The sequence below is a fragment of the Pavona decussata genome, unplaced genomic scaffold (assembly GCF_977016875.1).
Source record: "Pavona decussata unplaced genomic scaffold, jaPavDecu1.1 SCAFFOLD_166, whole genome shotgun sequence".
Taxonomy (NCBI): Eukaryota; Metazoa; Cnidaria; class Anthozoa; order Scleractinia; family Agariciidae; genus Pavona; species Pavona decussata.
The window spans coordinates 501,491-515,000 of NW_028145577.1; the positions used below are offsets into that span (position 1 = coordinate 501,491).

General features: G+C 37.7%; 1 protein-coding gene across 1 annotated transcript; it reads right to left on the bottom strand.

The window, feature by feature from the left end:
- Window positions 1-2,937: 2,937 nt before the first annotated feature.
- LOC146464269 (histidine N-acetyltransferase-like) lies at window positions 2,938-4,560 on the bottom strand. Its single transcript, XM_085130000.1, has one exon. The coding sequence runs from the start codon at window positions 4,254-4,256 to the stop codon at window positions 3,303-3,305; it is 954 nt and encodes a 317-aa protein (XP_084986126.1). The 5' UTR covers window positions 4,257-4,560; the 3' UTR covers window positions 2,938-3,302.
- Window positions 4,561-13,510: the final 8,950 nt, after the last annotated feature.

A 13,510-nucleotide genomic window follows, 5' to 3' on the forward strand; every position in this document is an offset into this window, starting at 1 on the left:
CTGTATGGACTTCCTATGTATCTCTTGTTCAGATTGCAATCTTTTAAAAAATGCTGCAGCTAGAATAATCAAGTTTACAAGGGAAAATGATCATATAATTCTTGAGTTATATGTGCAAAACCCGTTTGGAAACTTATCTTTTAAAATGGCTTTTTAAATAGTAATTTTTGTAATACTTCTTTAAAAAATAAATAACCTGTTTTTAGATAATTTAGTTTTTAACTTTTTTTTCTTTCCTTCTTTTTTGTATTTTTCATTGTAAAGCGCCATGAGAAATTATTGATTTGGCACTATATAAGTCTATATTGTTATTGTTTTGTTTGTTGTATTGTTATTAACTGTCAGTACGTACGTATACATTAGGATTAATTAATTATTTTCCAAGAACGCTGGCTATGCCATAGTCTTACATTGCTTAGCCTTCGTTAGGTAAAAAAGTTAGAGTTACTATGATATTAGAGACATTTAGTTGTAACTTGTCATTAATGCATAAACCTTTAGGATTGTAATCGGAGTCTGCCGCATTGTATCACCACATGGTGGGCGAAGGCGGAATTGCGCTTGTATATATAAGCTTCTTTGTATTATTTACTTGTTTTCCTTTACCGAAAGCTTGTCAATTTATCTAAGGGTTTCAGAATGGTACATATCTACTAGCCAGAAAGTGTAATTTTTACAGCTTATTTCATAGTTTTTAAAAAGATAATTGTTGCTTGTTTACAGTGGTATAAAACAAAGAAACAATAATAAAACCATGAACTCAAATTCCGTTTGTAGTCCATGCACATACTGAAGGTTGCATGTGACGTCATGGCGGCCATGTTGGTGGATACGAGCAATAAGATTTTTCTCCTCTGGGAGTTAACTTCCATTCTAATGCAAACTATGTGAGCAAATTTTCTGTTGTTTAGTCCACCAACGTGGCGGAAATGCAATCCACCTATACCCAAATGTTTGTTTCCCGGTAATGATGACTTTAATGGTTAGTACCTTCCCTCTTTTTTTTTTTTTTTTTTCATCTTTTGTTTTTCTTTTTTGCCTAGCAGCAGTACTGCGCATGCAGAATGTTGGAAGACAAAACACTGATTAATTTAAAAGCATCCAAACAGCCGACATGTTCGGCGGACACGTCTCAAGAGTGATAAACGTCCCAGAATTGTTAACATTGAAGCGAGTAAAGTATTGGGCAATAAGATTTGAACTATTACCTGAGACATACGTGAGACAGGAAGAATTATTTAGACGATGATATGTCAAAGTAATGCTGGGCTCTGACCTTCAAATAGTTAAAAGTTTCGACCGCATATTTGTCTTCTTACATTGCGATATGTAACGCACTGACTGAGGCATAATTCCGTTTTTTTTTTAAAGCACAAGAAGAGTGTGTTCGTGTTGGAAACACATTCTGCGCCAAAGAAAAAATAATATATTAAATAAGCATCAATGTCTATGAACACTAACCAACAGCACCATTTTTTTCCCAAATAAATTTCTGGGAAAGCCCGAAAGACTAGTGCGTGTGCTCAAATATTAAAAAAAAGAAAGGTTATTCAGGTTCAAAGTCTCTTCGGGCACAATCAGCCCCCTTCCCCCTCCCCCCGGTCTAGATAGTGTTACTTAAGTGTTGTCATGCTACATTCACGAGTGAAACAATGCCTCTTTGCACACTAAAAGACCTTGCCTGCAGAGCGAGCAAGCAGACCAATTACCCTCTTGTTTGACTGATGTTGTTGATTGGAACACGAATTTACACCCAAGAACCTGTTCGGTCAAGAAAAAAGATTTATGATTCCAAGCCATGTCAAATCAACCTGCTAAAGAGATGAAACGGTCCAAACTATCAAAATCATTGGCGCAGATCTCTATCTTTTGATATTTTTTTTTTTTTAATTTTCACACTTCACTGACGAGTTCTCTGGAACGCGACTTCGTTGGTCACTCGTCAAGGCCGCCCGTAAGTCACGCAGCGGTACAATTTATATGGAAGATGATTTACCGGGAACTCTTTTAGTGTCGAAAGCCATAAATCGGAAAATACGAAGATAGCTGCGTAAATGTCGATACAATGTCGATAATGTCTTCGTTCCTCTCCCAGCTCAGGCTGGATATTCTTTTTTCTGCAGATGTTAGGCTGAAAATATTCTAGCAAATATCCTAAGGTTATAGCGGTAATACTAAATTATGAAAGAGTAAAAGTAATACCTAAAGTTCTTAATATAGATATCTATATAGTGAAGACGTCAGTAATGATGACAATAACAAAAAATAATAGAAAGGTTAATGTTAACCATATGGAAACCCTATAAAGCAAAATGTATCGATGTCACTTTCGTCATTATCAAGGCAAAGTGGTTGTTTCTTTCTGCTTTGAATATATATGACTGGATAAATAAATAAGCAAATAAATAAATAAACATACAATATAATGATATTTGTTCCTTTTGTGTTTATGTTAATAGCTTATATTTAGTGCGGATGGAACGAGTCAGTTGAGCGTGCAGAATGCATATGGCTCCATCCGCGCTGCGCTATTTACATAAGCACAATAGGAACCACTGAAATAATTCTTATATTGCTTATTGTTTTCATTCACATACAGCTATTTCAATTAACGTTGTCGGATCAAAGCGTAAAACTTAAAGACATAGGCTTCCACCTCATTCACTTGATATCCTAACATTTCTTTCATCCAAATGGTTCGCCATCGTATATCTTCACTGGACGGAGAGGCATAGCTGATTTTAATGAACTTATTCATAAAAAATCCACAGATTCTTGAGGTCTTGTCTTACAGCTTAATACTTTGATCCGACAGCGTTAATTGAAATAGTTGTATATTCAAACCACGAAGAAACAATCACTTTGCCTTCATTATGAAGGGAATAATATCGAAACGTAGGACAACATTAGTTTTAATTTTCCTACTGAGGTTATTCAGTAAACCACTAATTCTTTTCCATCATATTACTGTAGAAGGATTTGTTTAGTAGTATTTGAATATTACGTCGGGATAAATGTTTTTAAAAAAGTTGAAGTTCATTTATTCACACTTATTCAACTTACAATGATAGTGGTCGAGTTGACCACTACTACAGTGCAGTTACAAGTAGCTAGGAGGATATATTTATGTTTATTTTTAACTGTTATTTATTTATTTTGTCATGTTGCTGCGTGAGTATGAAGTCTTTAAAATCTGAGACCAAAACGACATAAACTGCAACCGATACAGTCACTGTGAAGACAGGTAGACAGCTGATAATCAGGAAAAGCGATTTGGGGAGACCTTCCTGAAAATTGTGCCGTTATGCATCCCCCATTCTATTTAGGGAGAAGCCTCTCTCGTACACTTTCATGATTTCGTTGTTGTAGACGTTGACCATTTCAAGTTGCAGTTTATCTTCCAGCACCCTCCTGGCAACTGCTGTCATACTTTTGTCTTGAAACGTAAAGAAGGTAAATTTACCTTGGATGAGCTCACAAGCGCGCTTGTACTGATGCAGAAGATGAGCTTCGAAATGATGTGGGTCATCTGTATACACTGTAGCCTGCCATTCTACGGCTTTCACTCGTTGTGCATAAATTCCGTGGCTGAAAGAACTCGGCCATTCGTTTGCGGAGCATTTGTCTACGAACAAGTGCAAATCGTGTTCCCTTTGGATCAAATCGACATTTGATCGGCGAGCCTCAAACGGGCACCAGTCGAACACAAGCACATTGTGTGGAAACAACTTCTTGATCATCGTGGGAGATAGGATGACGTCGGAAAGGTACTCTCTGTTGCAGCTATTTATTTGTAATTTCGCATTTTCTGTGATCAGAGGCTGTTCCCAACTTGAGGTTTTCGTTTCCACACGATAAGATAGTATTTCCTGCTCAAGAACTCGCCGGTACGGATTAATCGCTTTGGAGCTAAGGTCTGCAAAAGCATTCACGCGCTGCCGGCAAACTTTGGGAAAGTGTTCTTGTATATACTCGTCTAAAGCTCGGGAAAGATTTCTAAGGAGTCCTTGGCCACGAAGTTCGGGTAAAATGCGGCCCCCGCGACGAATGAGAGTTCTTCCATCATCAACAATGCAGCTGGAAGCCAGACCGACTAGTTTTGATCCTGAGTGTGCCAGCATAATGGCCGTATGTTCCATTTGTAACCACTGATGAAATACAACTGGAAGATAGTCGTGCCCATTGTAAATTCCATCGGATAATTTTATGACTTCGTCGACGTCACTTGCCTCAGCGAGACGAAAATTGAGTTCCATTTTATTGCGGAGTGTAAATTTCTACTATGTTGTATTTACCGAGTACGTGTCGCTACTGGATTGTGTAACATTTTAGCCTGTTCCAGGCGCTCTCGTCTTCGTTCCTCTCGTCCGCTCCTTCGCTTCTCCCGCGGAACTTAGGACAGGCTAGTGACATTTAATAAACAGAACTTGACTTGTGTGATCTCGGTGGTAATGTAGTCGATCCCGTATCAACCTGCATACATCACGTGATTGGAACAATCACTGTGTAATTCATTCATTCAGTATATATTCTCCTGTAATACTCAATATTTTCAGTGTGATTTTTATTTGTCTAAACCAGGAGAGAATAAACCTCTTTCATAATGGAGGGCATAATTAGTATTCTTTTATGTGCGTGCAAATAAGCCTTCTTGGCCTCGCTTTTGAGTGAATATACTTTTGTTTTTACACATGCTAGCGAGGCCCGGAAGGCTAATTACAATGCATACAAAAGAATAACAATTAAGCCCTGCATTTATGAAAGAGGTCTACGAGGTAAGAAGACACAAACTCCATAGAGGGTCTGGATGGGGGCAGGGGGGGGGGGGGGGGTACAAATGTCAGTTGTCAGTTAACCCCATCCAGACCCTCTCCATACACGGGTCCCTTTTAAGGATAGTTATTTATTTATTTATTTACTTATTCATTTATTTTTTCAATCTAATATTAGCACGAGGTCATACTGTGCTGCTATTTTAAGAAACACACTTGATTAGTCAGTTCTAATGACGAGAAGTTGAAATTTTTAGGTTTTGGCGACCTTGCTGTTCTAATGTGACAAAAGGTAGGTGTCACGGTTGTCGATGAATCCAACAAAAGTTTCGCAAGCCGAGAGAAACGCTTCTCTTTTTCACTGCTGGTCATTAAAGCTGCCTTTAACCCTTCAAAATCTATACAAAGTAAGCTTAAAAGAGATACCTTTCTAATGTTTGTATGATAAATATTATAAACTAAATTCGATTTGGAGACGACATTACGGCTTTATAATGACGGCTCTTTCGGAGAAAATATATTCCGTATCAGTGGGTGCAGTCGCAAAGCGACGGAACCCAATACGGAATATATTTTCTCCCAACGCCGTCAAAATAATTTGGCTACCGCATTTTCGATTTATTAGTTGCATAGTGTATTGATTTAGCTTTCCAGTATTATAAGAATTACATTTCTAGCGAAAAGCAGAGCAAAGTTAAAAATTATCAAACATGTCACGGTAATCAATTTCAATCAATGTACGATACTTCATGATCACGGGCTCTAAAGAACAATAAAATATATGAACATCAGGACCTTGGTAAGATTTTAACACAGCTCAATTTTTTCAGCCAAAACTGATATAAGTTCAGCAGTCACCTTTGCTTTCACATTCTCATCTCTGTTTACTGATGGATTCCTCACTGCTTTCAGTTCCTCCCCTTTGTGCTCCTTTCCTTCTCAGGAACTGAGAAAGCTTTTCTCGTCAATGCACATTGTGCTCGATTACAAATCAGGCGCGATCACATCTTCAAAATATTCCACTACACCTGTTGCGGCCGATCATTGGCTGCGCGACCGTGGGAACGAGAACAGCACACAGCATGGCGCCAAGCTTAAAATAGATTGAAAAAAATACTATCATGGGGCGCAGGGATGTGTTCTCTTAGCTCATCCTCTCTTGTCTAAATATGAGTTGACTACTACACTTGTCTTTCGCTCTATCGTTTAGATAAACAATACAAAATATTAAAGCAAAACTACTATCGCCGATAGGACTGCTAAATATTGTAAATACTCAAGTCTGACATGCGAACTTCCAAAGGCACTTAAAAATGCGTTCACAATACGAAATCGAATACAAATAAAAGCTACATGTAGAATATAGGAGCATCGGATACAAAAGCCGTCGATGGCTGGGAATGGGTATTGAGATCTAGAAGACGAAACAAAAATGGCAAAGTTGGAAGAATACTGCGTGCCGCCAAAACAAGTAATTTCTAGAGGGCAACGATTTAATAATGGTAAGGAACTACGTTTCGACGCATGATGCAAAAACGTTACACAGGCTTCTCGTCTTCATAGCTCAGAAGCCGGCAGTTCCGAAAATACCCAACCGTGTTTTATACACTGGAATTTATTGTATCCTTACCCAATACTTATCGTCCTTGTGTACGTCACACCGACTCGAGGTGATACCCTAATGTGGGCAAATATCAATAGACCATATTCGTATTCTCGGTATCGAACTGGATCGAGCTTGCAATGGAGGCTCATGCGGGGGAATATATTAGAAACTATTTGCATGTGAAAAGTTGTTCCCGCATAAGCCTCGTGTGCAAGCTAGTTCCAGTTCAATACCGAGAATACAAATACGGTCTATTTGAGAAATTGCACACTTGGGGAGGAGGGGAGAGGAGTTGGGAGGAGTTATGTTAATCGCGCCAACTTTCAACATATTTCCTTTTTTTTAATATTCGAGCAATTTTTTTATGGGCTTACTGACTTTTTGGACATTTAACTGGGAAAATGTGATTGTTTAGGTTAGTAAAAATGGAATTTTGACGTTACAATGGAAACCGATGGAAACCAAGTTTCGAGAGAAAAGTTTTGCAGAAGATGGAACCTTTGTTGTTTTGTTTTTTGAATCAGGGAAAATCCCCTTTCTCAACGTTAAGTTTATGTTTTGAGCTCGTTTTGCGTAAAATACGTAAGCAAAATCCAGATTTCCCGCCAAGATGTAAGATGGGAACCGTTTGGCAACCGTGAATTTATGGCTGACCCCAAAGCAAAACCAAAGCAAAAATCTTTGGATATAAAATTTACCCTGCAATTGTCATTTTCAAAGTGTTGTTGAACACGTAGATATATTGGAATGAGAAGAAAATTAATTGATCTGTTATAATCATACGACCTGCAATTTCCTGCGTACGCCTTCATTGCAAAGCTTCTGAAAACAATTTCCAAATGAGTGCCGTACTCGAAAGCGTGCCAAGCAGGCGAACTAAGGTCGTTCGGTTCCGTGAAAATCTTTACCCAAGATTGCAAAGAAATTAGATGCATACCGACTTTAATAAGCGTCACGAAGTGTCCCTTTGCGCTTCTCCACAACGTCAGCATCACTCACAATAACGTCACAAAGTGTCCCCCAAACTCTCTTACTCAAATTAAGATAAAAAGCTGTATTAACCCAAACCCTGGAAACACAACTAACCCAATGACTCCTCCTGTTGTTGGAAATAGGTAACAAATGCTTAGACTTCTTAGACTTAACGGACACTTCGTGTTGGATATCAAAATTGGGCGTACATCTAATTAATTACTTGCACACATGGACATAGGTGCGAAAATCCCGCATGACCCTGGGAGCTGCAAACTGAGAACATTTTTGTTGTCGTACACATTCTAACGGATTTCCTCCAGTAGGCAACTAATTTCGAAATAGAGAGAGAGAGAGAGAGAGAGAGAGAGAGAGAGAGAGAGAGAGAGAGAGAGAGAGAGAGAGAGAGAGAGAGAGAGAGAGAGAGAGAGAGAGAGAGAATGAATGAATGAATGAATGACCTTTCTTTAAACACGGAATTTACATCAGTAAAAGAAAAACTACTGCTTTACAGAAAAGCCGTGTTAAAGGTTATAGCGGAGCTCCCGCGCGCGCCGCGAGGCGCGCGCGAGCGGAGCCCTATAGCTAAGAGATTTTGGTAAACCCATCAGTGCGAGAAATTTTGGTTTGGTTATGACGTCACTTCCGTCCGACCGACCGTACATACGTTCGCTACTCCATGTATGCCACCTTTAAATGAGACACTTAAACCCTGTGCTGTAGCCCCCTTCTTTACGGCGGGAAGTTGCATCACCAACTGCGTTTTAGAAAAAAAAAAAAATGATAATTTTGACACTATACAAAGTCAATTTTTGTGACCAACGGAGGGAGAAAGAGCAATACGACTAGCGGCAAGAGAAACAAATTGGCTGGCACATCATCAGAATCTTGAAGTGAAATCATTTTACTCCGATCCGGCGCGACAAAACGTTGGATTTTTCCTCTTGAAGTGAAACGTTTCGCTCACTTAACGTTGTAAAAGGAACTAAAAAAGGTTGGAAATGGAATAAAAGGACTGGTTATTCTGAGAAGAGGTGAGCATATTCATGTGATTTTGTTGACAAAACTTTGCTGGATTGCTATCGTGCACGATCTTGTTTTCTTGCAGTGTTGACACGCCGTTTAATTTAAACTTAAGCTTAATATTGCTTAACTCAGAGCAGTCTTTTGAGCTCACTTTTTTTCGGTCCATGTTCATTATTTCCCTTGGAGTTTTATTTCCTAATCTCCTCCAAATTTTACCTTCCAACAGCGGGAGAAAGAGTAGACGACTCGTGGCGGGAATTTACATGAAGGGGGACATTGATCATAAACAGCAGGCGCCGTGAGTAGAAAGTGGAACAGTGGAAAGGCAGAAAATCACCCCCAAATCCTAGAACACGGAACGGGTTAGGGTTAGGTTCAAGGTTATAGTTTATTTGGGGTGATTTCCGACGTTCCAGGTTTTAGGATTTGGAGTGATTTTCCACCATTCCGCCCCTCCACCGTTCCGGCTTTTAGCGTCTCCGATCTTGAAATCTTGAAGTGAAGCATTTTACTCCGATCCGGCGCAACGAGACGTTGGATTTTTTCTCTTGAAGTGAAACGTTTCGCTCACTTAACGCTGTAAAAAGAACGAAAAAATCAGCAATGGAATAAAAGGACTGGTTATTCTCAGAAGAGGCAAGTACATGTATATTCATGTGATTTTGTAGACAAAACTTTGCTGGTTTTCGGCTGTTTTGCAATAAATTGATTTCTTGCAGTGTTGACACGCAGTTAATACTGCTAAGTTCAGAGTAGTCCTTTGAGCACATTTTTTTCAGTTCCTGTTCATTATTTCGATCCCTTGGCATTTTATTTTCTAATCTGGTCCAATTTTGCCTTCCAACAGCGGGAAAAAGAGCAAGGCGAATAGCGGCGGAAAAAGACTCTTTTAGAGGCGGCACATATCATAAACAGCGGATCTGAAACAGAAATCATTTTACTCTGATCGATCCGCGAAGAAACGTTGGATTTTTCCTCTTGAAGTGAAACTTTTTGCTCACTTAGCGTTGTAAAACGAACGAAAAAATCAGCAATGGAATAAAAGGACTGGTTATTTCCAAAGAGGCGAGTATATTTAAGCTTAAGTCTTATATTTGATTTTGTTGACAAAACTTTGCTGACTTTTGCAAGATATTTTTTTGCAGTGTTTACACTGCAACTTGTTTAACTTAAGCTACTGCTAACTTCAGAAAAGTCTCTCGAGCTCATTTTTTCGGTCCATGTTCGTTATTTCCCTTGGAGGTTTATTTTCTAATCTCATTCCTTTTTGCTTCATGTAAGAAAATTTGGTTCTCAGGTATAATTTTTAGTCAGTGAAACAGACGTCCGGTAACACTTTTTTATCGACTTAGCTAGCATAAGCTAAGTACTGACAAGTTTTTCTCGCATATATTTCTAATTTTTGCATTTATTTCTGACAATCTTCACAGAGAAAAAACACAAATACTGGGATATTTCTTTTCAAAAAACGTTGAAAGCGAATGTAAAATTAGTCAATAGTGTGACCTCATTTTCATCATAACATCAAGCGTACGCAAAATTTGTTCGCTTGTTTGTACAAATTTTTGAAGATCGTCGTTTAGTTTATCTCTGTTCTGATTGTTATGAATTATCACAGTTTTTTTTTCCATTTATTACTCCAGGATACATGTATATTTTAAGTCTGTTTCATGGTTATTGTAGCCTTTTTCTCTTAGGTTTATGTACGGCTTTTTGTTGATAAACAACATTTGCCAGACAGTGACAATTCGCCTCGATCATCTTTAAAACTAAAAAGAATAATAACAACAACAAAAATACTTTGAACGTGAAGAAAACTATCAAAACTCGATAAATAGCCAATCCCGTCCTGAATATTTACCTACAGTTTACATAATATTTTGATATTTTTTTTGTACCCCCCACTCACATCCATGTAGCTTAGAATGTCAGTTCTGCTGAAATGGGTTTTTGGGTTTCAAGAAGATACCTTATTACCTTTATGTACCTTGTTGTATAGCAGATAGTATTTTTATTTGCATGAGGCCGAGTAGAGTTAAGGTTTAATTTTCAAGCGTCAGGGGTATTTTGCAGAATACCGAACGTTGAATCTATGGAAGTCCTTTAATGCAGTGGCTGCCATAACAACAAATTAAAGCTAACCGTCTGTATAATCAGTGCTTAGCCCTAAACAGAAAAGAAAAGTGCTTAGACCTTGATAACTTTGTTCATTTCTTTCCATTCTTTATCTTCGTAATTTCATAGTGAGCTAGTCACAGTCGTCTTCTAAATTTCTTTGTCTGATTTGTCATAAAATCTGAAAACATTCCATTTTATAGATCTAGAACTGCCATCAGAAATGGCATCTCAGCCACTGAACTGCAGGATAAGTCCTTTCCAGCCAGCTTTCCCCCAGCCACTGCTTTCGTGTGCTCGATGAATCCTGATGCGGTAATCAGACTTGCATATTCTGGACAATTCAGCATCTCAGAACCTGACCTCATCAAACAATAGCATTATCCAAAACGTGAACTAATCTGCATAAATTATGAACCTTAACTCAGGAGTGTTTTAAGATTTGCCACTGCCTGGGCGCAAAAGCCATGCACAGAGGGTGTAACCTTTACTAGTGGGTTTAGATCTTGTGTTTTAATAGCTGTAGCAAAAAATAATTGTTGTACAGTTGTAAGCTTTTTATTTATCATCACAGATCATGACAGATGTGATGAAAACACAGTATGGCTCATGAATCACTTTGTTAATGGAAGTTCTTGTTGAGGCAATTCATAAACTTGTAAATTACCCATTCTTGTGTGAAAGCTTCTGACTGTGCACTTTTCCCATCAAGGGATAGATCCAGTTGTGTATTAAATTTTTACCTTTTGGTAAATGTTGATGTGATGGCAGGAGCCAAATTGAATGGGCACTCGCTGAGCATATCAAATTTTTCTTCAGCAGTAAAGATTTTAATTAGTTGGCCTGATGTAGGGCTATTGCTCTAGCATGTTGTGTACAACAGAGATTGGCCACTGGATGTCTGGGCCTACAATAGCTGTGTTTATAAGCAACAGTCAGCACTGTCACTCAATCATTCTTATAACTATTGAATTGATAGAGGCTACAGAAATATGCTGAACAAGGGGCATTCCCTGTATACTTAACAGTGCAACGAACTCAGCTGGGGCCACCCAACATTGATCAGCCAATCACAGGTCACGTTCACAACAAAGGAGTCTGGCTTTGGTAGTTGGTAAACCAATCAAAAACGAGAGCATTTCTTTAAATTTCAAAGAGTCAGTCTTATCGGTGGCCCCGGTTGAGTTTGTTGCACTGTACATGTAAGACAAAACCTCGCCTTACCTTTAGTTATATATATATTTTTTACAAAGCCTGAATATAAGCTGTTTCCCATCTCTCACCAATCATTTAGAGAGATTAGAGACTGATATTCAGGCCATGTTTAATGCAACCAGACCCTTTTGATAACTGTGATTTAACAGACAAAAGGTGAAACTTCTTATCAGCCATCTCTTTTAATTGAAAGAAAAATTTAAAACTTGGTAGTGGGTAATGAATTATGAAATATGTACAGTTATTTATTTTTACAGTGCAATCTCAGTTATTTGAACTATTAATGTTTTTCAGCACTCCCAATTCTTTGAACAGATAGTTGTTAATTCTCTTGGATTTGCTTCAGTCAGTTTTTTGCCTCCTATTTTTTGAACAAAATTTATTTTCCCTAAGAAGTTAAAAAGAAATTGGTACTTCCACTGCAGTGATTGCCACATTACATTATTATGAAAATGTTAATATGCCAAGTGAATTGTTTTCTTTTACTTTGTTTTGATTATCCAATAATAACTGTTACTTTTCATGGGTTTTGTGACATCAGTAACCAGCGCTACAGTTTTCTACACCTTATCACATAGTCTGGTATAACTTTTCCAGTAACATAAGGAAAAACACTAAATAATATTATTTTCCTTTTCCATTCTGTACAGTGTTTATGTAAAATCTTTATTTATATAGAAATAGTTTAATCCACTGATTGTTTTGGAGAAAAAAAGTGATAAAATGCTTTTAATTTGAAATATTTCAAGCAAAGTATAATGTTGTACATCATTTTGTGAATTCAGAAGAGGACTATTGCTATACATCAACTCTCTTTAGGCACTCTTGTTCCTTCTATTTTTTTCTCTCGGAAAAACAGGATGATGAAAATTAAAGTAAGGAATATTTTTTAGAAAATGCTTATCAAAATTAATGATACATGGTTGGTATTTTGCTGTGTAAAAATGAATGGGACTTCTCAGATGAGGTGCTATCCATAAACTGGAGTGATGAGGCTGCAGGAGTGTAGTGTTTAGCAGTCTAATGACTTCTTAAATTGGGATTTTCCTTGTAAGGACAGAAAGGTTAATGAGTTGGAGCAAGGCCTGTTCCTTAATTGAGAAACCAGATAAATAAAACCTGCAGTGTAAATTTTTGTGGTGGAAGGAAACTGCTTAGTTTTCTTTTCAGTACCACCTCAGTTAGGAAATGTGGTCCATGAAAGGTAAAGAAAAACTCTTTGACCTTGGCAGGATTAAAACCTATGACCCCAGGATTTTGTTGATCACTGATGGACCAAAATTAATCTCTTCACTAGGGTAATGCAAAATTTAAGTGGTTTCCTTCCCAAACAGAAATTTACACTCCAAGGATAATTTTCTGATTTCTCAGTTGTATAGTCAGTACTGCACAGCACAAAATTTCATTATCCCTTCATTGTTGTGTTATATCCAACTTTACTCCAAGTTAACTCTCATGTAGCAAAGTGTAGAAAAACTGCTGGGGATAACCGGCTCCCATAACTGCCTGATGGATTTTTTTTGGTAAAGATTTTGACAGGGACAGTTGAGGATTTGTACACAATTGTTAATTGATTCTATGTCAAACAATTTACTAACTTAATTTAAAACCAGGTACAAATGACTAGGGACTGAATTTTTTTTTCCGTTGAATAATTAGACTTATGACATTTATTGCATTCAACATAGAAAGAACGCACTCCTTTCACAGATTGGAGTTGAGATTGTATGGGAGAACCAAAGTTGATTGCATGAATGAAAGGATATTGGGAAGTATATCTGGCACCCCCAGTAGATAAATTTTT

Bases quoted from the DNA above. Each gene is read 5' to 3' on its own strand.
- LOC146464269 (XM_085130000.1), bottom strand. From the start codon at position 4,256: ATGGAACTCAATTTTCGTCTCGCTGAGGCAAGTGACGTCGACGAAGTC.